Below are 24152 nucleotides of genomic sequence, written 5' to 3' on the forward strand. Positions count from 1 at the left end.
ACAGCCTGGACACACCTGGCAGTGAAGGTACCCCACAAGAGGCCTGAGAGCACCAGGAATGCTGCCTGGTGAGTCTCTGCCATGGCACCAAGCCCAAACCTTCATGGTCATCTTTCAGGCTGCAAGGATGTGGGGCAACACTACAAGCCAGCCTCAACCCAAGCTGGGTTTTCCATTCTCTGCTTTAAAGGCTCAGTGCCAGCTTCACAGGCTCACCTAGGGATATTCCAGTAGCCCAACATTGCAGAGCAACTGTGCAAGCTGGGGAGACCAGGCAGCACATCTCCTGTCCTGCTGAACAGGCCAGGCTGCCTACATCTTGAAACAATCCAAAAATCATGGTCTCCTTGCCTAACAACATCGCTTGGGAATGCAGCCTCACACAAAAGCCTTCAGCTGCTGCACAGCTCCAGATTCCTGCTGAGTCCACAGTCACCTCTCTCACCTACAGCCCTGCTGGGGAAGCAACAGGCAAGGCAGCTGGAAGCACAATGGATGCTCAACACCCCCAGCCCTGTGGGAGGGAGATCCATGCTTCCATCGACCCCAAACTGCCCACATCCACATAGTCAGTATGCAGCTCCTGGGCACCAGCTCCTCCAAACTAAACCAGCTCTGGACAAAGGACAGAAAGAGAAGAAAGGATCCATTCCATTTCATACCCAAGAGTTCACCAATCTCTGAGACACCACAGGATATGAGTAATCCCAAAGATGCTTACAACCAAACTAAAGGAACTAAAAGCATGGGAATGGGATTTGGGAGAGGGCTTTGTGCAAGTATAAGGTTTCCTGGTTTGGAAAGCAAGCCCAGCACTGTGGTGCTTCTGCAGCTCGTAGCCCAGCCCCATTCTCCAGCTAGGCCCCAGGAGCATTATTCTGCAGACTTGCTTCCAGAAGCACTTCAGCAAAATTCACCATGGGTCAGCTCAGCCAGATGTGGAAGCCAATTCCTTTAATACTCTGCATCTGGAACAGCAGTTTAGAGGATCTGCAATTCATCTCCAGTGCCCAGGACAGTAAAGCCCAGAGCACCCAAACAGCATCCCCAAAAGGGACCCATCTTCTTCCTCTTCTTCCCTGCCAGCAGGAGACCTCAGACCTACCCCAGATATGGAGGGGGACAACCTAGTTTAGAGGAAACAAAACTAAGACTCAGAAAGACCAGGGTGTGATAGAAGCAGCCAGATGCAAAAACTGGCCCAGACAGCTGTTCTGGCAGGGGAAAAGACTGGCCAGCATCTGTCTGGCCTCTCAAAGCAGAGGGGACCTCCCATGCTCCCATGCCAGAGCTAGGAGCTCACAGTTGTCCCAGCTCCACTGTGGAGCCAGCTCTTCCTGGGGCTGCACAACAAGCATGCAAATCTCAGACCTGAGGTGGGAGCTGAATATATTTACACCACAGCTTTGTGCTAAACTTTTTTTTTTTTTTTTTTTTTGCTAAACATTTTTCCCTGTCTATTTTCATTCATAGTTAGCAAAGATGCTGTGTTCCCTGGGAAGGCACTGCTGCAGCAAACGGGGGGAAGGCTGCTCCCCATGGCTCCCCAAACCTGCAGGGGCCTTTGCAGCACCTCAGGAGCACAGCACTTCACTAAGGGCACCTTGCAGCAACCACACAATGCACTTCCCTGCAGAATGGAGTCCAGTGAGACAGCTGGAGAGAGAGCAAGCTACCTGGCCAGAGATGCCCTAGTCCTCACCACTAACTTGATGTGAGCAGCAGGAGTAGTCTAAATCTATCCTCAGGCTTCAGCACTTCAGATTCAGACTGAAATACCAGGACTAAGAGACCCTTTCACCATTTTTCAACTCTGGATGTGTCAGCTAATTAACAAATCTCAGCAAAGCAAGGCAGCAGGGACAGCTTTTAGCCCCACTGGAAGCCATTCCCAGTACATGACCACCTCACCATATCAACAGTGACCTTTATGCTTTTGCCTCTGCCACTGCTCAGACCACTAAAGAAACAAAGCCTCTGCAATTTGTCCAGCAGCAATACAGGCTATTGCTCTCTGATGAGAAACCACTAAGGAAAATGAGGATTTGGATGAGCTAATGACGCACTCATATTGCAGTGCCACACTCACTCTTAGCTCTGTAAACCTGTAACAAGACAAAACAGACACAGGCAGAGCTGCCACTGCATCCCTCAGCAGCATGTTTAACCGCAAGCAAAACCAACAAACCAGAACCACAGCCTGCAGGGTGACTTGGCTCTGTTCAAGCCCAAGGGCAGAGCTAAGTGCCATAAGAAAGACAATCCCCAAAGGAAAAGAGCAGAAGAGCCTGAGAAGATTGCACTTGGGTCTCACATCCCAAACACAGGACTGACTGATCACCTGTTCTCTGAGAAAGACATGGGGCCACAGAAATCTGGTGTCAAAGGCAACCACAGGCACATTTTCAGAAAAGACCATGACCTGTGCTCCATCCTACAAAAAGCACACCAGGGATGCTGTTAGGGCTTGGGGTCCTGGCCTGGCCAGGTTTCAGTGTTATCAAACAGGTCTTGTCTTTAGGAGCAACTTAAACATCATTGTCTGCAGGCAGCGATTCCTTCAGTTGCCAAGTCCTCGGGAATGGCTCCAGCACTTAGGCTTTGCTTTTAGTCACTCTTGGATCAAAGAGCAGCAAACTCTACATTCAAGCCCTGGCTTGCTTCCAAAGGCTGGGCAATGAAATCACTGAGCTAGAGCATCCTGATCTTGCTGGTCCAGAAGATTTGATGAGCCCTCCCTCAGAAGAAGGCTCCACTGCCTGCAGGCAGGTTTAACTCCTCATGTGCTGGTGTGCACTGCGCAGCAGCAGCTCAGCCCATGCAGGCTTGGCAGCACTTCCTACAAGGCAGCAACACTCAAGACACTAGTGCTGCTAATGCTCAGGACTGCAACTCTCCCCTGACAGCCTTTTCTATTCTTCCTGCTGCAGCCAGGCACAGCTTGCACAGCCCCTCTGCCCAATGGGCTTTGGCATATCTCTCCAATTCTCTCTCATCCCCATCTACAATTGTCATTCTAAACTATTAGCAGTACTTTGCTTGCCTGCAGTGTCTGGGCTCCTTCCAACCCAGCCCTCACTGCAAACAGCCACATCTCCAGAGCAGCAAGGCAGCCCTCTCCAGACCAGGAGAGCCACCAAGAGCAGCAGGCAGTAAAACCACTCACCTGGCCTCCTGTCCTGTCTCCTCTGCCAATGGATCAGCCAAGCACTTGGCACCTTGATCCCATCTGCTCCCCATATACTGCAGCCCACAGGACACAGACTGCCACGGAGCAAGCAATGTACACCAGCATCTGCTCTTTGTCCCTGTGAGGCTCCCAGTGAGCACAGGGCCCCATACAGACCTCCCATTCATGTCTCCAGCAAGCCATGTGTTTCCTGGCACAGTTCATTATGAGCACGCTCATATAAAAGCAGATTTTTGGCATGCCAGAACAGAGAACAACACATGGGTCAGCTTTCCTCCCTTCCTGGTCACAAACACAGAGCCACAGCAGGCTCACTTGAGCCAGAGGAAGCTGTGGAAGCAAGCAAGGAAAATCATGAATGCTGAGAAACATGAGCAACCCCCTGCCCTCTTGGGCTGGCCCCTACAGCCACATAAAACAGCTGCTGGGAGCATGCCTGCTCCACACACAGCCTCTTCCACTGCTTAGCAGATACTGCCAGAACAAGAGCCAAGCCAAACACCCAGAGATATTTGCATCTCCAAATTATTTCCAGCCAGCGAGTTCCTCCATGCAAGAGGTTCCAGTCGAGAAAGCCTCTCAAATGGGTAGCGTTGCAAAAAAATCACCAGGCCAGATGGAAATGGTTTGGTTCAGGCAAGGAGCTCTGAATGCAGAGCAGCCCAACATCTGGAAAGTCTTTGGGCACTCATCATATAAAGTTTTTAAAATGACATCTTTTCCCATTCCAGTTAAAGTAAAATGAAGAACTCGCTCTGCACCCAGGAAAGGAATCATGGGCACAAAGCAGCTTTTCCAAGAAATGCTCTGCTAGAGTGGCTTTGGCTTCATGAGGCAGGAGAAACTGGACCAGCCCCAAAGAGCTTCAGGTCATACTGGGGTGGATATGGATGACTGGGAACTTGGAAAAACATCATCTATCTGCCCCCTGTGATTATATCACTCACCTGGATCCATCAGCTCTGCTGTGAGACTGTGGGTCTGCTCAGATGACTACTGAACCTCTGCCTTTATGGCAGTGCACTCCAGATTTGCAAGAGACACGATGCCTGCACACCACCACCGAGCTCACTCAAGGTTGCCAACAGGACATCCCTACTGCTTTCTGTGTAGAGCACAACGAAGCAAATATTGAGAAGCCAATTCTGCCCTTCAAACACAGCTTTAGAATGGGGAAAAAAACAAACAAAACTAAAAAAAAACCCAAACAGGGAAAGGGAAAAAGCACCAACCACTCAGCACAACTCCCATAAGCCTCCCAAAACTGGGGCTGTAAGCTGTGGGGTATCCCTACTCCTCCAGGGCCAGAATCCCATACATGAGAACAGCCCAGCCCAGTTTCTCAGCAATTATCACAAGAAACCAGAACAAAGCCACTGGTGTTTGAACGCTGTGAATCAATTGCTGGAGCAAACTAGCAGCGCTGGCAGTGATGTGCTGGGGCACAGCTGAGCCCTGGGAAGAGCTCACTGCCCACACTAGAACAGCCTCTGCTGCACATAGCCCCATCCCAAGGCAGGCAGGTACTGCTCACTCCTCTGCTGCAGGAGAAATCGCCATTAGAACTGAGAAAAAGGCTCAGCACAAGGACATTGAGCCCAGGAAACCAGCTGCAGACTCTTGACAGCTGCCAGCACATGCCAGGATAGCCAGGCTATCCTGGCACTGACCTTACTCACTCACCCACTTCCAACTAGTCTGGGGTTTCCCTGCCTCTGTTCCTCATGCTGCCCTTCCTACTTCCCAAGTCCAGACCCTCTGAACCCAAATCCTCTCCCCAGCCACACATCCCACAGGCCCTACTTCCTCCAAGACCATCCTAAGCTCAGTTTCCTAACTCTGCCACTGGAGCACCCTGCCTTCACCTTTATACCAGCAGTGAGCTCCCTGACTTCCTGTGTGCCCAAAGCCAGGCAGCAACCAAACCAAAGCAGCAGAATGTGATGATGCCCTCTGAAGGCAGGACCAGGTGGGTGGGGAATTAGGTAAGAACCAGGTGCTACTCTGACAATGAACAAAAGCAGGGGTGCTACTCTGCAGCCACAGAGCAATGGGAGTATTTTGGGAGGATCCTACTCATTCCCAAGCTAAGCAGGGCTGCTGTCAACCAACACCCCACTGCAGGCTGACCTGATCTGGTGGGGCAGACACCATGCTGCACAGTTTGTCCCCAAGGCTGTGGGATTTTCCAGTGGTGTTGATGAAGAATGTGTCTGGGGTGAACTGTGAGCTGAGCCTCGCCCCACAGTCTCTCCCATCTCAGCACCTTGCTCAAACAGAAAAAAGCTGGAGCAAGAAAGGGAACTCCCCCTGGTAGAGGCTCCTGCCTCTCTGAAACTGCTGGGGCTGCTGAACCAGAACAACTGGCCTTGGAGCTGCAGGAGTTGCCCGTCTGCCCTGGGGCACATTGACACTGCTCCCAGCCATGCTCTGCTGTGCCAGGGCTGCAAGAGTGGGCATGGGCATCTCCAGAGGCTGCACCAGGGAAAAAATGCCACTTTTTTGGGTTACTGTGCGGTCCCAGGCCACTACGAGAAGTCCAGATGCCCTTTCTGAGCAGGCAGCCCAGAGAACTAGCCCAAGCCATGAGTGCAGTGCTGCAGCCATGGAGCTGGGAGAGGAACATGGCAGAGTTAGCAGCCAGATCACCATTTCTCCTGCCCAAACACTAAGGGCACAGCTGTGTCCTGGCAGTACCACTTGGCCTGTGGAAAAGGAAGGTTTGGCTGAATCAGTGCAGCCATACCTGCTTGCTGGGCATCACAGGCAGTGGTGGTCATGGGACTCCCAGGCCAACACATTCATAGCAGATAAAGAGAAACAGGGGACAAGTAAGACAGTATGCCTCAAGCCCAGCACAAGAGATGGGAATCCTGCTGGCCCAATTAAACCATCTTTAATAGGGCATCAAGCCAAAGGCTCCTGAGCAGACATTGCCAGCTGCACTGTCAAACCCCAGCGAGAAACACAAATGTTTCAAGGGCAACTCACCACCACTGACAGACTTGCTGCACCCACTGGTCTTGCCAACCAACCTCCCAGGCTTGCTCTGAGCCCTTGAGCAATTCCCTGCTTTCCTCATAAACACCTGATGTTTGCTGCTGGCAGGAGACACAGTGATCTGAAGGCTAAGCTTGCTGGTCAGTACGGCAGAGGTACCTCATTTCCCCCCCAGGAAAAAAACACAAGGTAGAAAGATGTCAAGTGGAACCAGGATGAGCCACATGCTTCCAGTGCAGTGGCCTTGAAGGATGATGCTTTCCTCCACAACTTAAGCTCGGGCCATGTGAGAATGAAAATGTCTTTACTAAGCAAAACTCCTGTTGGTGGAGGAGAGGTATTGAACAGGCAGGCAGGTCCTGCCAGCTGGGAAGAGCTGGGACAAGAGCTGGCTCATCACTCCCTGCCCCAGAGCTGGAGGCAAGGCCCAGTAGCACTGCAGCACCCACAGGGTCTGTGTGGCTGAGAGCTCATCCCAGGGCAGCTGGGGCCAGCACCTGCAGGTATCACACCAGCTCTTGCTAATCCATCTTCACATCCTTGCACTCAGGGTGAGGGCCAAAGGCTGACGTTGTTCCTGCCATACCAAGCCCAGCCAAGAGGGATTCCCCCATAACAGCACTGTGTGTGTGGATGGAGCTCCTGGCCAGGGCTTCACTTTTTTCCTGTTCCAGCTGAAACACCAATCCAGATGACGGGGAAAAAAACAGAAGAAGCTCCATAAAACTGTCTGGCACTTCCCTTTAGCAAACAGGAGCCCCAGCCAGGCGCTCCAACGAGTGGAAGCTCAGGCTGTAAAGACAAAAGGGTGTGGGGGTGGGAAGAGGCCAGGGCAAGGGAAGCAGTGCAGAGAGGAGCAGCATGCACACAAGGCCTGCAAGCAAAGCCAGCTGCTTCAGAGACAGAGCTGTACTCAGAGCCAGCTCCCCTGCATGGAGGGGGTCACCATGATGGTCACCAAGGCTGCACTGGGCATGGGGCACTTCCAGCAAGCCCTTTTTGCCCTCCCAGCACTGTTTGTTGGGGAACAAAGCTTATTTGCCACTGAAAGTGCTTGAGTGAGCTGTTCTCCTGTGTGCTGCCACCAAACCAAAAGGAAAGAAGAAAACACCCCCAGTACCCACCCAAACCTGTGCTTCTCTTTGGGTATGCTTGGTCTAGATATCTTGCAAATCCTGCTTGCACAGGGAGCCCAGCAGTTCCCAAGGCAGGGCTCACCAGAAAACTCCACAAACACACCAAGAGCCACAGAGCAGACCAGCAGCTGTAGGAACAGAAGTTGCAGCCGAAAATTCCCATCTACACTGCTGCAAATACCCTCTCTCCATTCTGCTGACAGCTGTATGTTTACACCATCCACATGGACTGCAAGCCCACCCATAAGCAACTTGCTGGTCCCAAACAGGACTCTGCAAGCTGGGGACAAAGGGACAGCTGCACTTCTGAGCCTTGCGTGCAGGGAAACAGACAGGGAGCTTATTTATATCCCAAGCTCTGCTCTAGGATAAATATTTTAAATCTCTCTCCAGGTCATGTCAGTATATTTACAGCTAAGTTTCCCTTAATTATATGCCTGTAGAGACTCAGATGGATTTGCCATGAAGATCCAGCTGGCCAAGCTCTCCAGACAGCTTACAGCTCATGGGAGAAAAATGGTTCATCCAGTGCCATGGTCTTGAAAACGACACTGCTCCGGCAACTGCTGCAGGGATTCAGCTGTGTACTCCTTCCTGGTGCTGTCTCTTTACAGCCCACCCACATGCATGCACCCAGCCATCCTGCCTTCCCAGGAACAAGGAGAAGTCACGGAGACTGGGAAATGCCACCAGGCAACACCAGATCAGGGGCAATCCTATTGCTGGGCTCCCCAAAGAGCCCTTGTGGGTCTCACTGGAAGTGAATCTCCAGAGCATCCTGCTTCACCACTTGGTTTAGTGAAGGTTTGACCTGTCTGCTGCCCCTCCTAAAGGAAGGAAAGAAGCTCCCAGGGGAGGCAATCACTTTTCCTAGCAGTCACCACAGTACTGCAAAGTAAAATTGCTATGAAAAGGCACTGAGGAGACATCTGAAATGGACCTCACTCCATTACCTGCATTGGTGCTTCTTTTATTTCTACGGGCTCTGCAAGGTTGGGTTTTGACCTCTAGCTCCCTCTGAAGCTTGAGAAGGATGGACTGGTTGCCCAGGGCTTCCAGTTGGGTTTATGGGATTTCTGTGCCAACCTTCAGGAGTGTTTCAGGAACACTCATTCATCAACACTACCTGCTGTGCACTGCACCTCTATTTTCCATGTGTGTGGCACTGGCTTCTTTCTGGTAACAATCCAAAAAAAAGCACCACCCACAACTCCCCACCTCTGTCTCCAGCTATGTCCTACAGGTCTGCAGATTTCTCCTACATCCTTTTCATTGCTAGAAAGCTAAAGATCAGTCCCATTTCACAAACATCATTTACAATTGTGCAGGGAGTGCTATTGTCCAGAACTTACCTCCTGGGAAAAACATCACCAGGGAAGCTGGACATGCAGTATCACCTCTGAAAGCAAAGAGGGCACTGAAAAGAACAGTTCCTTGTTGATTTTCATTAAAGCCATTTATGAATCTATATTAAAAGCCACAAAAATAGGAAAGCAGATGGAGAAGCTAATATTTCTTCTGCTCATGCAATATTAATTAAGAGGTAGCTTCTCTATGATACATTGCTACATTATCTCAGCTAAAAATGGAAAAAAGTCACTGAGTGGGAAGAATATGCAGCAGGGCACTTTCTGGAATATTTTACAAATCGATAACTAGGCAGAATGTTTGCTACACATAAATCTAATGCAAAGCTCCAGTGTCAAAGAAAAGCTTGGCTATAACAGACTCACTGAGACAGAAATCATACTTAAAAGATCTCCTTGAGATGTAAGTGCTTTTCCCCATTGCAGCAGAAAAGCTGATTTCCAATCTATCTGGAGAACAAATAGTTCTTACTGGACAGTCACAAAGCCACCAGTGCAAAGAGCACCTGGACATCCTAAACAACCAAATGCCAAGGAAGCTCACAAACAGTGGCAACAGACACTCAACAACCAGATCCTGGAGGGCAAGAAGCTGTGCTGAGATACCTGCAGGTGCCTGGCTGCTCAGTGTGGCCACTCAGCAGCCCAGGTACAATGGATTGCTCCACCAAACCCATGGCAGGCTTTTGTCTGCAGGAATGCATCTCCAGCCAGTGAGAGGTAGGCCAAAATCCCAGGAAGGCCACAGAAACAAATCATGATGGTGAAGGATGCCCAGTATGACAGCCTCTGTTATTTCCTTGCCAAAATGTTAACCATTCAGATTAGTGCTTTCTGCTTCAGGCCACATGGAGACACATTTGAGACTTTTCTTCAGCTGAGTGGAAGAATCCTTATCCAGAAAGTCTCATGATTTCCAAAGACCACCTGAACCTCTCAGCAGCCCTGCCCCAGCTCTGCTCTGAGTGCTCATCACCTGCTGCGAATGGAGGCCTGGCTCAAGGAGACAAAGGCAATCTCAAATGGCAGGAGGAAGCCACAGCCACACCTGGGAAAACAGCAGTGCCCAGAGGCAGGCACTGGAGAAAAACCAAGCAACAGCAAAGTCTGAGAAGGGGGCGTGCGGCATGCCATGGCAGGTCTGGATACAGAACAGGAATCAGGAAGAGATGGAGATAGGAGGCACAACTGGCAAATGAACTTTCTGGCACTTGAGCAAGAAAAAGGCAGGAAGACAGAGACAGGACAGGGGCAGGAGGGTCAGTGCTGGAGAGGGCTCAGCAATTAGTTCCTCCACTTATACACTGGAAGGCTGCAAGCACACACAGAACATGCAGGAAGAGTCATCAGGAGTTAATGCAAAAGAGGAAAAGAAGCCAGATGTGTTGCCTTCGTTGCCCAGCTTTTGCTTGGAATATGTTGAACAAAGAACTGCTTGAACCTATTTGAAGGAAAGAATGATCACTGAACAAGATCTCACTTCTACAGAAGTCTCAGGCCAGGAACTGACCAGCCCATAGCACCTGCCAGGTGCTCAGATGTGTGCCAGGCTCATGCTGTTTACAGCAGGCCATATGGATGGACAGAACAAAGAACATCAAGTAACTCATGAGAAGCTTTGGGGTTTTTTTGTACAAGACAATTTGTACAATTCTTGCAACTGCTGAAGAGACTTTTGGTGTTGGTCCCTCTGCAAAGGCAACTGCATAACTCGACCTCAGCAACACAAACCCATTTATGCTCCAATGAACGGTTAAGGAGAACTGGATGCACTGCCCTTTGTGGCATCCTACAAGACTGTTTGGCTTTACTCTTTCTGGTCTTTCTTTACTAGGAAAGACAAAATCCATACTCTTTCCTCCCATTAATACTTCCCAGTGATCCAGCAACCTCAACAGAGCCAGCAGTATGGAGCAGCTCCATGCCACAGGAGTGCCAGGCTGCCCCAGCAGAGCCAGGACACATACCAAAGCACACTGCACTGGAGAGCAATAAAGGCACTTGCAAGCCACAGCTTGTCCTGCCTTTAACCAATTGGACAGCCACTGTATGGTTTGAATCAAAGACTTCCTTTGTGCTCCCAAAGAAGCCAGTGAGCAACTGTGAGGAGAAGAGAGAGGAGGAGAGCATTTATAGGCAGGTCTTAAACAATACCATGTCTATCTTGCGCCAGCATCACTCACAGAAAGGACAGCCCTCCCCAGAGCTGCCTAGAGGCACATGAGACTCCCTTCTGGAGCCAGAACGGGAGATGGCCTCCACATGCCATGGCTCTGGGGACAGACCTGCCTGGCTTTCTTCTGGAGTGACAGAGGACAGAGCCAATCTGCCCAAATCCACAGCAATAAGTGCAGTTTTGGCAGGTCTTCAGGGTGGCCTGAGCTGCATCAAAGTGTAGAATCCCACTTCTGGGACAAATCTTATTTCACAACAGTATCACAGGAGAGGAAAAGTTACAAAGCTTTATATCTTAAGCCTACAAACATCTAGGGCATTAGCACCAAGGTCTGAGCACAGCACTCACGGACATTGCTGTTTCACAGGACAGAAGTCACCTAGGAACTGAACACAGGTCAAACGGGGGCTGAAATACAAAGAGACTTGTAATCCTCACTCACTCTGCAACTGGTCCCAGCACAGACAGCAACCCCACATCATTGCTTTCTCCCAGCATGCAACATCTTGTTTTCTAGAGAGGAAAGGTTCATGCCCTGAAATCAAATGTGTCACGCCACCTTCCAGATAGGAATCTGCTCGTATCAGTTTTCTTCATTCATCATCCTGCACAATGCAACCATCAATCCAAGCCATCCCAACCTCACAGAGGTGCAGACCACCTGACAGTGGTGGATTCAATTCATGCACGCTCAGGGGCCCTGTGCATGTTCCAGTTCACAGATGGCAAAATCCCTGCCTGCTCCATTCAAGTCAGAGCCTAATTTGACAAGGAGAAGACAGGCCATTGGTATCAAACTGGCAAGCACCATCTCACAAGAGGAATCATCAGGTAAAACCAGCCATGCCTCCTCTCCTGACACACAACCTGTGCACACCTCCTGTGCAGGGAGACAGGAATTCACAAGTGCTCCTCACTGTTCCATCCTGAACTCCCAGTTGGACCTGGACGGTTTTCATTCTGCTCTCAGGGGCACTTGAATACCCCAGCATTCATCTGTTCACCACCAGCAGAAATGTTTTAATGACAACATGGGCCTTGCCTGGATGGCATTTACTAATTTTAATGGATTAGAATGCATTTTCAAAAGGGGCCCTTGTAGAACAATTTCAGAAGGTCAAAATCAGAGAATAGAGGATGGATTTTTGAAAGCTGATCAAATTAAAGGAGCAGCCCCAGGCAGTAACAGTCTGCAAGGAGTATCAAAATAGCACCCACCCATCAACTTTCCCAAACTGCTAAGACAAGCAAGCTTGGAAAAACTCAGAGCTGGGGAGGCACACCAAAGCTCCTCATCCCAGGCACACAGAACAGGCTTTCAGAAAGTTGCAAACTCTGAAGCTCCCCACCTTGCCTCTCTCTTTGCTGATCAGACAGTGTGTATTAGTTATCTCTCAAAGCAGAGGTAACTCTGTGACCAGACAGAGACTGCTTCCCTGAAAAAGGCTTAAGTTAAGACTAGAAGTACTGTATAGGTCAGCCTTTTAAGCTCAGGAAAAACATTTCTGTATGAAGTTTAAAAAAGAGCTGGCAAGAGTGAGAAACTGAGCCGAAGCAGCAGTCAATGAAAAGCACATGCACTGCAGACCTGGCTGCCAACACAAATTGATGCTTTGAAACAAAGACCACTTGTGTTTTGGCTTGAAGATCTTCCACAGCTACTCAGCAAGAGCTGCACAGATTAAAAGGAGACACAGGTAAACACAGAACAGTGCTTACTGCCAAGTATTTCCCTGGAACAAAGGAATGACCAGAAATGGAGTCCTTGCCTTGACTGGGTGTCATGGGTTCATCCTCACTGTGCAGCAACGTGCCAAAGAAGGTAGAACCAATAGGAAATGCTGCAAAACCTATTCAACCTCTATTCAAACAGCACCTGGATCCAGAGCCTGGATCTGGAAAGCTGCAGCTGCTTAAAACACTGAATATGCCTCCAACCTCAAGAGCCCGCAGGAGCTTCACTACAACCAGCCTTTACACATTTCCAGAAGAGACCCCAAACAACTGTTCCAGTTCTTCACTCTCTGAGACTACAGACACCCGTGTGCCTCCCACAAAGCAAGATTCTGGTCTAGTGCCCAAACTAACCTACAATCATATAAAGACATAGCTTGCAAGCCTCTTTTCCTTCCTACTGCCTGCACAGTCATATATATGCAGAAGGCACAGGAAGAGTGAAACAGGAGATGGTCTTCTCCACAAAGACAATCCTTCCTTCAGTCTGGTCCTTTTTCAGGCACACCAGCTGTCCACTCTAAACCAAATGGCAAAGTCAAGAGTTCCCACTGCAATGCAAAGGTGGATTTGCTGGTCCTATGTGACTTCAGATGTGACCTGACACTGCTCCTTCCCATAACACACAACAGCAGTGCAGGAAAGCAGCCACTGTGATAGGCAAGGAAAATGAGAGAGCTGAGAGCTCATCAACACAGCATAGCAGATCCTGACAGGGTCTGGTAGGATGAAGGAGGTGGAAGTGCATGACTCTGAACAGGCCACATCCTCCAGAAACAAATCTGTGTGCTTGCTTCCATATGCTGTGGTTCAGCAGTGTTGGCATTAAGAAGCAAGCAAAAAAGTTTCTGGAAGACTCCAGGGCCCCTCACCTTACTAGCAACTCTCTCTGAACAACCTCCCTAAAAACCAGAGCCCAGTGTTTCTGGACTGCTGAAAGCTCACACAGACATCAGGAATAAGATGTGAACCATGTGCAGAACCTCCAAACCGTGACAAAGCCCAGGGAATAGCCACCACCCTAGCAGCAGCCAGGTGAAAAGCCTGAAAACCTGCAGCATCCCCACCCCTTCCTCATCAGGTCTCCCACAGAGAACAAATCCTTCCATATCCAGCAGTATGATTGCTTCTTTCAGGCAAGGCAGCACACAAGGTATGCTACAGCACAGCCCCTTAATCTGTGCAACACAACATCTGCTCTGCCAGTAGACTAAAAGCATTCAGAAGAAGCTCTGGGATGCCATTTCCCAGTATCTTCCAGGCAAGGAGCAAGACATGGAATCAGACCACCCACATTGGCACCTCTGCCGTGCTGAAACACACTGATCCCAGGAAACAACGTGTTGCCAACTGTGAAATTATCATTTCTCCATCTCTCTTCCTCCTCCTCTCACAGACACAACTGATGTCTTATAAAGTCAGAAGACACTGCAGTTGCCCTTCTCCCACCTCAGATATTATCAGCACTCTCCATCAGGTACTGCCATGCCAAAGGTGGGGCTGCCTCTTTCCCTTACACAGCAAAATCCACTGTGCTGGTTCACAGCCTTTGCAAACCCCACCAAACCCAAAGCTAAAACCTTGTGCAACTTAAACCTCATCAAGAGGAATGTTCCTGTTCATCTGCCAAGCATCTTGCTAGCCTCGCTGCCCTCCAAAGAGCTGCCTGTCCCAGCCCATGAGACCAACACTTCATGTCAGGAGAAGTAGAACTGCTCCTTGAGGTCTGGACAAACAATTGCATGTCCTCCAATCTCAGGGGAATTTCCCTCCAAACACCACAGTGGCAACTGCCTTCACAAAGAGCACACTTGTACCCAGGTCTGTCTGCTTCTAAATAAGCATTTGTTCCAAGTTCCCAAATATCGAGAGCAGTGGAAACACCCACTGCTAATGTGAAATATTTTGCATTCCAGGCCTGAGAGGTATGCTTGAAAATGTTCAGAGAGGAAAGAGTGTTTATTCACTGGGAAGAGGTGTACTAGGTCCTGCTATTTACTTTAGTCCACATGTGCTTGCTGGAATACAGCTTTGATCTTTGCAACTTGAACAGCAGATGAATTGAAATGAAGGCAAGAAAAATATTAGTGTAAAGATCCTGTAGTAAATACCTGTAGCCTGGCCTCACAGCCTTCAGATCTTTTTGAAGTGCCTTATCACTTACAGCCAAACTGACCCTTATGCTCTTGTCCATAACCTCAAGGCGAGGCTCTTCTCTTTCTATCCCTTTCCTACCTTCTTCCCCCCATTCCCATTGAGCTCCACGGCTTTTAGAGGAAGTACAGCCTGCCTTTCCAGGACACACATGCCCATCTGTTTGGATGCAGCACAACCAGTATTTAGCCAAACAAGGTGAGACCTACCATGACAACGAGAAGATGTGAGCTGCCATCCCCTCACCTCCTGTGACCAAGAGGGATTCAGCAGACTGGGAGGAAACCCACTCATTAGCAAGAACATTCATCACCCAGCAGCAACTAAACACAGGTGCTTGCTGCAGTTTGAACAACTGCCTTTAGAAGATGGCCTCATTACAGGTCAGTTAAGAGCTCAGAGCACAACTTTAAGGGATCTTTAAACACCAGGTCCCTGACCAGTGCCAGTTCCCAGTGGTTCTGGGCCCCATTGTGCAGACAAAGAAGTGCCTATGGAGTTGCCATGCCTTTGAAGCTCCTGCCACTTCGAGATTCCAGCCTGCCCAGAGCACTGTCTGAACACGGCTGAGTCCCAAGGCGGAACAGATCATTCCTGTTTTCAGAAATTTTCTTTTTTAAAGACCAGACTTGCTAGGAAACATGAGAAAAGGACTGCCATACAGAAACATAGAGCTCAACACAGCACATGGAGGCATTTCCAGAACAAAATAGACCTTTTGGAGTTTGGTTATTTTTTTGCTTTAAAGGAAAGTTGACTCAGCAAATACTTCCTCTGCCCGCATTTCAACCACATGTTCCAGCAGAAGTCAGCACACATCTGGCATGCTGCAGTGCCACTGCCAAAAAGATCACAGCTTCGCTGAACAATGGAAGTGGAGGAAGAGGGACCAGCAGTCCAGGCACCAAGCACTTCTGGGACACATACACGGCAAAGGACCTGTGTAGAGCCATGGATACTCCACACCTCCAGTGCTCTTTCCAAACAGCATCCATAGGCAAAGAGAGATAATGCCCACAAAATTTACCACCAGCCTGTAAAACCTAGACATCAAACTGCATGTTCTGGCTACACTGATGGCACCTGAGATTTTTTACAGTGTCTGCAAGCTAGACAGCTGCATGTTGCCTCCAGTGCTGTAGAATGTGTTCCTGTTCAGCAGGGGAAACAAGGGAGAGCGTACGTGATCGGAGCAGCACAGAAACTTCAGCGACTGCAGAATGGCAGGAAAGGCAGCACACAGCCCTCACAGGCAGGTTTACACATCCCGGCTACCAGTGGTGGCCTGCTAGGATGTAGGTGAATGCTGCAGCAGGTCCAAAGGGCCCTATGACTTCAAATCAGAGCCCAAGCAAAGCATACACTCACTCCCCCGCCAGAAACAGCCTTCCCAGAAGGCTGCCAAGGCGGACGGCAATCACGGCGCTAATCAGCTAAGTAAGTGCTGCTTTTCGTGCTTATCAGCTGTAAATTGGACAATACTTGCCGCCTGGCAGCAGGGCTCAGCCACTGGCTCCTGATATGGACAGGCAGCAGCGCTGTAGATATCCTTCCCTCAGAAGCAGTATTCCACCCAGGTGCTAAACTAAGATTGCTCTTGAATTTACAGCAGAAACTGCAAAGCAAACTCTACAACTGTGCACAGTGAGACAGAAGGGACTGCAAACAACTACTGGAAGGGTTCCTAAATGAAGAAACCAGGTAATGTGGCATGGGGCAGCCGTGGGACCCTTCAAAGCCAGGCTACAAGACAGTCCCTGTGGCTCTCGTGCACAGGCAAGACCTTGGGCTCCTCAGACAAGGAAAATGGTGCAAGAAGGTCAGTGGGGAGAAACACCACGGACAAGAGCGAGAGAAGGAGAGTTCAGGCCTTGCGGTTGGACGCTGTGAAAAGCAGCAACTGGGAATATCAAAAGGTCCGCAGGGCTCGAAACATGCACGAAGGGTGGCACGGGGGGCGGGGCAGAGGGCTCATCCAGATGCACTCGCAAGGGACAAAAACCCCTCAGCGGTCAGAAGGGCAATCTCCACGGTGGGAATACACCGCGTGCCCACTGTTTTTCCTCCGGGTTCCAATCGGACCGGAATTCATAGGAAAAGCCACCCGCTGCTCCGCGCAGCCTTTCCGGGGCCAGCCCGGCCAACGGGGCCGAAGGGGAGCGGGTCGTAGCCCAGCCCCGCTCATGGGGTCTCCGGGAGCCCTTCCTGGAGCGCGCTGCTCCGGGGTGGCTGCTCGCCGTCTCCCAGACGGACGGCAAACGTCTGGTGTATTTGCATCCCTGTGGATTTCGGTACGACGCTCCCCCTTCGGAGCGGGCGGGCAGGGCGAGCCGGCGCACGCCGGGGAAGGAGAGCCGGGCGAGGCGTCCCGGCGGCTCCCGCAGCACAGCGGGGCTGCGGCCGCCCGAGGGGGCGAGCAGATGGGGCCCCATGTAGCCCCCGCTCCGCGCCCGGGTCCGACGGGACCAGCGGGCCCCACCGCCGCCAGGCTCACGGGAAGCCGGGGTAGCGCGGACCACCGGAGGCTCGGTCCTAGACACGGCCGCACCACCTTCAGCCCCGAGGCCGGTCGTAGACCCCCCGCCCACCGGCCTCAGCGCGGCCCAGCCACGGACTCGCGGGGAGGCGCGAAGCTCCGCGCCCCCGCCCCACCGCCGGGACCGAGACCCGGACTCGCATTCCCTGGGCGGGGGGGACTGCGGTGACTGACCCGGCCCGCACTCACCCAGCACCAGCAGTGCCCGCACCGCCGCCATCCTCCGCACCGCCGCCATCCCCCGCGCCGGTCAGCGCGCTCGCCGAACCCCAGCCATGCCGCCGCCGCCCCGCCCGCCGTCGCCGGGAGGGGTTCCGGAGGAGGGGCGGCCACCGGAAACCGGGCGGGGTCGGGAGGAGTGGGGTCCCGCGGGTAGCGCCCTGCTCGGCCCCCCGTGCCTCCGCCGCAGTGTTCCAGACTCGGGGCTCGCTGGCGCCATCCCCCGCAGAGCCCCGCCGTCACGCGGGGCGGGGAGGATCGCGCAGGGCTCCTGCGCACCCTTCCATCGCCTCCGGGGTGCCCCGAGCAGCGAGAGGCGATGGAGCTCCCCTCCCTCCCCGGCGGTACTTGTAGCCGGGCTGTTTGTTAAACCGATTGAAGAAGCTCCCGGTCTGTGCCGCTGTGAGAGACCTTGTTAAGGCATCGGGCAGCGAGGAGCCAGGAGCTTCACACCCTGCTACGGGAAGAGGGCTGGACGCACAGCACGCTGCCTGCTCCTTGCTGTTCCTCTGCAGGACCCAAGCTGAGACACAGCAGCAGGAGTTGGTCTGGCCATCTGCATGGCCCAGACTGGAGCCTCTCTGCCGGAGCCAATGCCTCTGGTGGAACCTGCTGCAGCTCTGCACCACCGGCTCTGTCAGTCGTCACTCTGAACACCAGCTTTCCAGCCGGTTTGATGAGCCTCCAAAATGGTTTTGGTTCTGTGTGGAAGATTCACCATCAGACATGGCCCTGAGCGCTGCTGGATCCATCACAGAGGATGCTTTTTTACTCAGTAAAACCTGTGGCACAGGATTGGAGTGTGCTTGCTGCCCTGTGCAGTAGCATCAGCCTGGTGCTGCACCAGAAGCCCCCACTATTACCTCGTCCTGGGAGACCACAAAGCTGTTCCCACAGGGCAGCGTGCAGCTGTGGAACTTTGCCAGTAACCACAGACCAGCCCCCTCTCATAAGGAAAGCCACCACCTCCTGCCACCAAAAGCTGTTCTGGTTTTGGTTGGGGACCAAGCAGCCTCAGAGGAAGTGGTAGCTTATTCAACACCCTCTAGAAAGGAAGTTTTACTTCCACCTGCAAGTTCAGGGCAAGCAAAGCAGCTGATAAATAGTAAGAGAAAGGGTTTCTGTCCCACACAATCTAGCAGACTTTGCTCTCCTGCTGACACTGAGCCACCTGACCCCAGCTTCAGGGAATTGCTTCTCTTTCCCCAGGAGGGAAAGTGAGCTAAGCACTGCTGATCCAGGTATCGTGACTTCTACAAGGAGCACTTGCCACATAAGCCCTCAGTGCTGCAGACTGCCACTGCATGTACTGGGTCCACATTGCCTTTAGCACCCCAGTATCACAAGGTAGCCAGGAAAACACAGTCTGCCCTTGCTGCGCTTAACCAGACTCTGCCTCAAGCTCCCCTGCAGAGAATGGTGTATCATGCTCAGCCCCACTTTCCCCACAGCCACAGTCTGGACATCCAGGCTCCCTACAGCAAGAGGGGAAGCCAGCCTGGAGGAGACAGGGAGCATCATCTGACTGGAGAAAGGAGTGGCAAAAGCCAACTGTGCTGCTGAGCAGTGAGACCACAGAGCTGGCCAGGCCTTCCAGTCATCCCTACCTCCCAACTGCAGTGTAGGGACATAGGGTTGGCACTGGAACTTGAGCAAGCAGTGGCAGGCAGCAAGGCATACAGCATGAGGAAACTCATGGGGAACTGCATCAGAAGCACTTAAAAGTCTCTATACACCAAGGCAGGAGTGCACCAGTTCCTGCAGCCAATGAGCAGGACATGCAGTCACATTTGAATTCTTACCTCCAAAGATCAGGTGCTCACAGGGAGTATAGCCACAGTACCCAACCAGGGAAAAATGAGGCAGACCCCATCCAACAGACAAACCACCTTACCTGCAGGGGAGTATGCCCACAGTTCTTGCAGCAGCTACAGAAGCAGCTGTGTACTAATGCAGAGGATGTGCTTGGCTAAACAGGAAGCTGTAACCTGGGCTAATTAGAGACCTTCTAATTACCCACAGCTTTGCAGCCTGGAGCATCTGCAGAAAGAAGGCAGCAAGGCTCTTCCCAAGCCAACCCAGCTGCTCCTCATCCCCACCATCAGTGATCTGCAGCTGCAGTGGTTTGAGCTGGGTTTATTTACTGTTAGCACTGCCGCTTCCCCCATGAAAGCACAATGGTCTTCATGGATATGAAACTCACTAATCAATGCACAACACACAGTGGTGCCACTGCTGCTGCTCTCTGGACCTGCCCCTCTGAGCTCACAGCAGGTCTGCAAAACAGCACCCACAAGAGATGGATAAAGGCTGCCAGCGTCTTAGTCTTGGCTGAGGAATGGTGAGTGACAGCCAGGGAGGCACCCAACCCAAAGAGAACCACCCCAGCAGGAAACATGCAGAATTCACACCTGAATCCAAGCCCTTTTCCCCTTTGAACCCAACTGTCTCTGCAGCAGCATTTCAGCAGTTCTGTTCTGGACAGGAAGCAGGCCAGAGGCTACACTGAGCCCCACATCTTGTACAGTCATATGCCTTCTAGACACCATCTTGTGATGCTGTCCACCACTAGACCCACTAGCCTCCCTGGCACAGCTCTGCAAGCCCAGTGCAGGCCAGGCTAGCACATTGCACAACCCCACAGGGTAACTTCCTTAATGAGACCCCACCACGTGCTTCCCATCAAGAGCTTGCTCTAGAGATCATCCTTGGTGCCAGCTCCAGCCTCAGCTGTGGGGGCAGGTGAAGTGCAGACCAGGCAGGATTTCCCCTGGCAGGACCCTTGCAGAGCAGGCTGGAAACCCAGCCCACAGTCTCTTGGTGTCTCATTGTGTGGGTGAATAGCGGGTCGGGACGTGCTCCATCTCCTTTGGGTCAGAGCTGCCATCTACACCAGGCCCAGTCGCATGCTGGCTTGCGGTGGCTCACTCAGCCTGGCAGATGAACCAGATCTCATTGCGGCGCTGAGGTATGCTGGGGTTCTCGTAAGAAGCCACGATGTACGTTTCCCGCAGCACCGTGTCTGTGGGGCCCAAGAGCTCCCACAAGAGACTGATCTCCCGCAGAATTGTCTCCTCAGTGGTCATCCCATAGAAAACCCTGCAGCAAAGAGAGCAGCGTAAGCAACAAAGCAGCACATTCCCACAGCTAGAGTTCCCATCCCTCTGCCTAACGAACCACAGCAGCCATGCAGGGAGTTTGTACATCTCTGCTGAGCTGAGAAAACACCTCTGGTGCTGGAGTCACCTGGTTATAACCCGGAGTGGTGCCCTCTCAGTGATGTGGATTTCGGGGTCCATGGGAACAGGGGGGTTTTGCTGGAATGCTCCTGGCAGATAATAGGCAGTTAGGACCTCACGCTCCAGCTCGGTCCCCTCCTTGGTCAGGTGGATTTCGTTGAGCACTGGGATTGTCATGCCCAGATGGCAACCTGGAAAGAGGTAGGCAGGCAGTGAGACAGGTGTGTTAGCAGCAGCAGCAGCCCTCCTCCCCGCTCCAGAAGGACAGTGGCAAAGCCCTCCCCTCTGTGCAGTCTGCCAGCCCCTCCAGCCCCTGCCTGCACACACCTACAGAGTTCTCCTTGCAGATGTAGCGCATGAGCTTCATGAAGCTCATGGAGATGCTCTGCTCATACATGGGCTCTCCCATGGTGACACAGGCCCACTTCCCAGCTGGGTACTGCCGCTCCTCATAGGCCGCTTCCTCGCACTGAAACAGGCCACAGACAAGCCAAGTCAGAGTCGAGGACACTGGCAACATTGCAGCAGCTGGGTGGAAAACCAACACTGACAGGCAAGAAGCGGGGAGACATAAGCCTGCCAAAAGGAGAGCCCCTGCTAGGCAGTGGTTGGCAAAGCAGGATAATGAAGGTGAGGGGAGCTGGCATCATACACACCTCAGACAAGGATACTTATCAGCACTGGGCAAACTCCAGCAGAAGTCAGCAAAAGGAAAGGAACAGACAACGGACAGGGTGCAAGGGGGTCTGGAGGCTCCTGGCATGCATAAGGAATGCAGCACATCCTCAGCAATGGGCACAGGACTTCCAGTTCCTCTTTGGTCTCTGTCCAGCCTACTCACAAGGATGTTCCTGATTCCAGGCACCCAAAGGTCTTCAGTAAGGCTGATGTTGCTCTCAGGTGCAGTGCCTTATCCCTGAAACACTGCTTGCATGGACAATAACAGAAACATCCCTTCCCAGAAGAAGGAAAAATCTGGCAGAAGAACTCTAGCACCCAGAAAAGTTGTGAAGACTGGAATCAAGTTCCTCAGATCTTTCTCCCATACCAAGAAGTGACAGGAAGAAGAAGAGACATGAACCCAGCTGTGGAATTTTGTGGCATGGGCCAAAATCCCTATTTCCAACACAGAATGTCCTGTATTCTGGACAAACCTGACAAAGAAGGCGGGTAAGGGGAGTGGGGAAATTCCATCTGGGTATATTCATAGGTCAGCTTATGGCATGTCTGTGACCACAGGTAACGTAAACAGGAGCTGGGAAGTTGTAACCTATCTTCCTATTCTCAGCATGATCTTCATCCAGATCAAAGTGGTCATGAGACAAACTTGTTCCACAGAGGCTTGCTTGTGTGCAACAGTGGGATGTCAGTAAGAAGAGTGCCCCAAAACACTGTGGGCATTCACCCTTTAGCTGGGGCCATGCCTACCATTGTCCCACCAAGCAAAGCAGAGCAAAGCAAAAGCATTTTCCAGGCAAGGAAATCACCAATCCCTCTACTCTATCTACAACTCTCATCTGCCATACCACCTGCAATAAACAAATCAACCCAGTGAAGTCACAGCATCTGGTTGTGCCACAGCCTGATCCTTATTCTAAGCACTAGCACTTTGGATGACACTTGTCCATAATAAATATGGAAGAAGTTTCATGCAGACGCAGTAGCAACAGGTCCCTGTAATGAGTGCTGGGGAACTGAGCCTTGACTGAGCTGGGGGCTGAGTGCTGACAGAGCAGAGTGCTGCAGGTGATATAATAATTCACTTGCCTCCAAGAGGATGAGGGCTTGTAGCACTGGTAGCTCATGAAAAGCAACCAAACACTACTGATCTGCCTGACCTGGCAAACATGTCCCTAAGAGCCTCAGCTCCAAAGTCCCCTCGATGCTGATGTCAGGCAGTGGCTCTTCTCACTCAGCCTCATACTACAAGAATTCTCCCAGGCATAGATGAGATGCCAACAACAACAAAAGATCTCCGGTTTCCACAAAGTCTTGGGGCCTCATTCCTGCCTGGGACTGACAAGTGCCTGGGACTCAGAACAAGGAAAGAGGGAGTGTGGTGAAGCCCCAGTTTAGAGCTGCAGAAGCCACATGTTCAGACATGTTTTATAGGGCATGCTGGACCTCAGCCCAGAAGAAATTGGTTAACCATTTCTCATATAGAGGACAATTGACAGATGTCTTCTTGGTAGAAAGCCCAACTAGGCCTGCAGAGACACAAGAACCAGACTGACAAGCAGTTATTTCACAAAGCACAGAAGCACCCTTTTGTGCAAGAGATGAAAGTGAGTGTGCAACATAGCCAGCACAAAGAGAAGATCTTCAGGCAAAAGATATCATGTTTGGATTGGTGGTTGGGACAAATAACAGCTCATGGTCCCGTCTGACAGCCAGGGTCTCCGGCCTTACATTCCCCACAGACACATCTTTATCTTGTGCCAGCCGAAACCTCCAGCTCAACCAGCCAACAGAACCAGCACAAACACAAAGCCAGCAGGACTTCGAGCTATGCAACAAGGTGTTTGGAGAACGGCAGGGAGCAGGCTCTGAACTGCGAGTTCACTTTCTCAGACGTGCCCACCCCAGCAAGAGGATAGGCTGGTAAAGGAGGCAGCTGTAAGTCAGAAGACCAGAGAAAGCAGCACGACTTGTCCAATTTTAAAATAAAGGCCAGGAAGCTGAACATTGCCATTACGCTACACACGAGGAGGTGCAGGGATGGCAGAACACGGCACCGATCCAGAGGCGCCATCTCGGGCGCCGTGCTGCAGGAACCCCGGCGGAGCACGTTCCCTGCCAGGGACAGGCTCTTCCTACAGCCCGGGCTGGCGGCAGCACCCGAGGCAGCCCCAGCACGGGCGGGCAGCGGGCAAGAAGCGGAGAGGGTCAGGCCTCACCTTCCCGTGCTGCGAGAGGGACACGTACGGCACGGGCTCGCGAGCCTGGCTGTGCCGGACCATCTGGGAGATCGGGCGTGCCATGTCTGCAAGGCAAAGCACACGAGAGACGAGGCTCGCCCCGGCCAGCGCAGAAGGAGTCCCGGTCCGTGCCACCGCAGCCCCGGCGCTCACCTCGGGGCAGGCTCACTCGGTGCGTGCTGGCCACGGCCTCCCAGTGGGCGAACAGCCGCGTCTCCCCCTCCTGGTCATCCTCGCTGTCGCTGTCGCCGCCCTCCCCGTCGGCGGCCGCGGACTCTTCGCCTAGCTGCTCTAGGTCCTCCAGCGTGATCCGCGCCATCGCGTCCGCCGGGAGCGGGACGGGAACCGCCCCGAGGCGGCACGGCGCGGTCCTCGCGGCGGAGAGTGCCCCCTGGCGCTCCGGCGGACCGTGCCACCGCTGTCCCCCCGGCAGGCGGCGCCCACGCCCGCTTCCCCCCGCGCTGTCCCCCTCAGGCCGAGCCG

At 52.3% G+C, this 24152-nt stretch overlaps 2 protein-coding genes across 2 annotated transcripts in view; both read right to left on the reverse strand.

The window, feature by feature from the left end:
• PTK7 (protein tyrosine kinase 7 (inactive)) overlaps positions 1–17641 on the reverse strand; it is a 34948-nt gene extending 17307 nt beyond the window's left edge. The window contains 1 exon segment of the mRNA XM_079297627.1: positions 17483–17641. Coding sequence (XP_079153753.1) covers positions 17483–17531 — 49 coding nt within the window. The 5' untranslated portion in view covers positions 17532–17641.
• Positions 17642–19945: 2304 nt separating this feature from the next.
• Positions 19946–24142, reverse strand: LOC306797952 (heme-binding protein 1-like). Its single transcript, XM_079297638.1, has 5 exons — positions 23823–24142; positions 23649–23734; positions 21079–21220; positions 20759–20942; positions 19946–20611 (listed from the first exon to the last, which is right to left on the reverse strand). The coding sequence occupies exons 1-5, from the start codon at positions 23986–23988 to the stop codon at positions 20437–20439; spliced, it is 753 nt and encodes a 250-aa protein (XP_079153764.1). The 5' UTR covers positions 23989–24142; the 3' UTR covers positions 19946–20436.
• Positions 24143–24152: the final 10 nt, after the last annotated feature.

Source organism: Erithacus rubecula, assembly GCF_903797595.1.
Source record: "Erithacus rubecula genome assembly, chromosome: 2".
NCBI classification, from domain to species: Eukaryota; Metazoa; Chordata; class Aves; order Passeriformes; family Muscicapidae; genus Erithacus; species Erithacus rubecula.

What these genes read in the sequence shown, in the direction of transcription:
- LOC306797952 (XM_079297638.1), bottom strand. Translation starts at nt 23,988, where the DNA reads ATGGCGCGGATCACGCTGGAGGACCTAGAGCAGCTAGGCGAAGAGTCC. An exon ending in CTGCAAGGAGAACTCTGTAG is followed by an intron (nt 20,943 to 21,078) that starts GTGTGTGCAGGC and finishes ACCTCTTTCCAG; the next exon opens with GTTGCCATCTGGGCATGACA. An exon ending in CCACTCCGGGTTATAACCAG is followed by an intron (nt 20,612 to 20,758) that starts GTGACTCCAGCA and finishes TCTTTGCTGCAG; the next exon opens with GGTTTTCTATGGGATGACCA.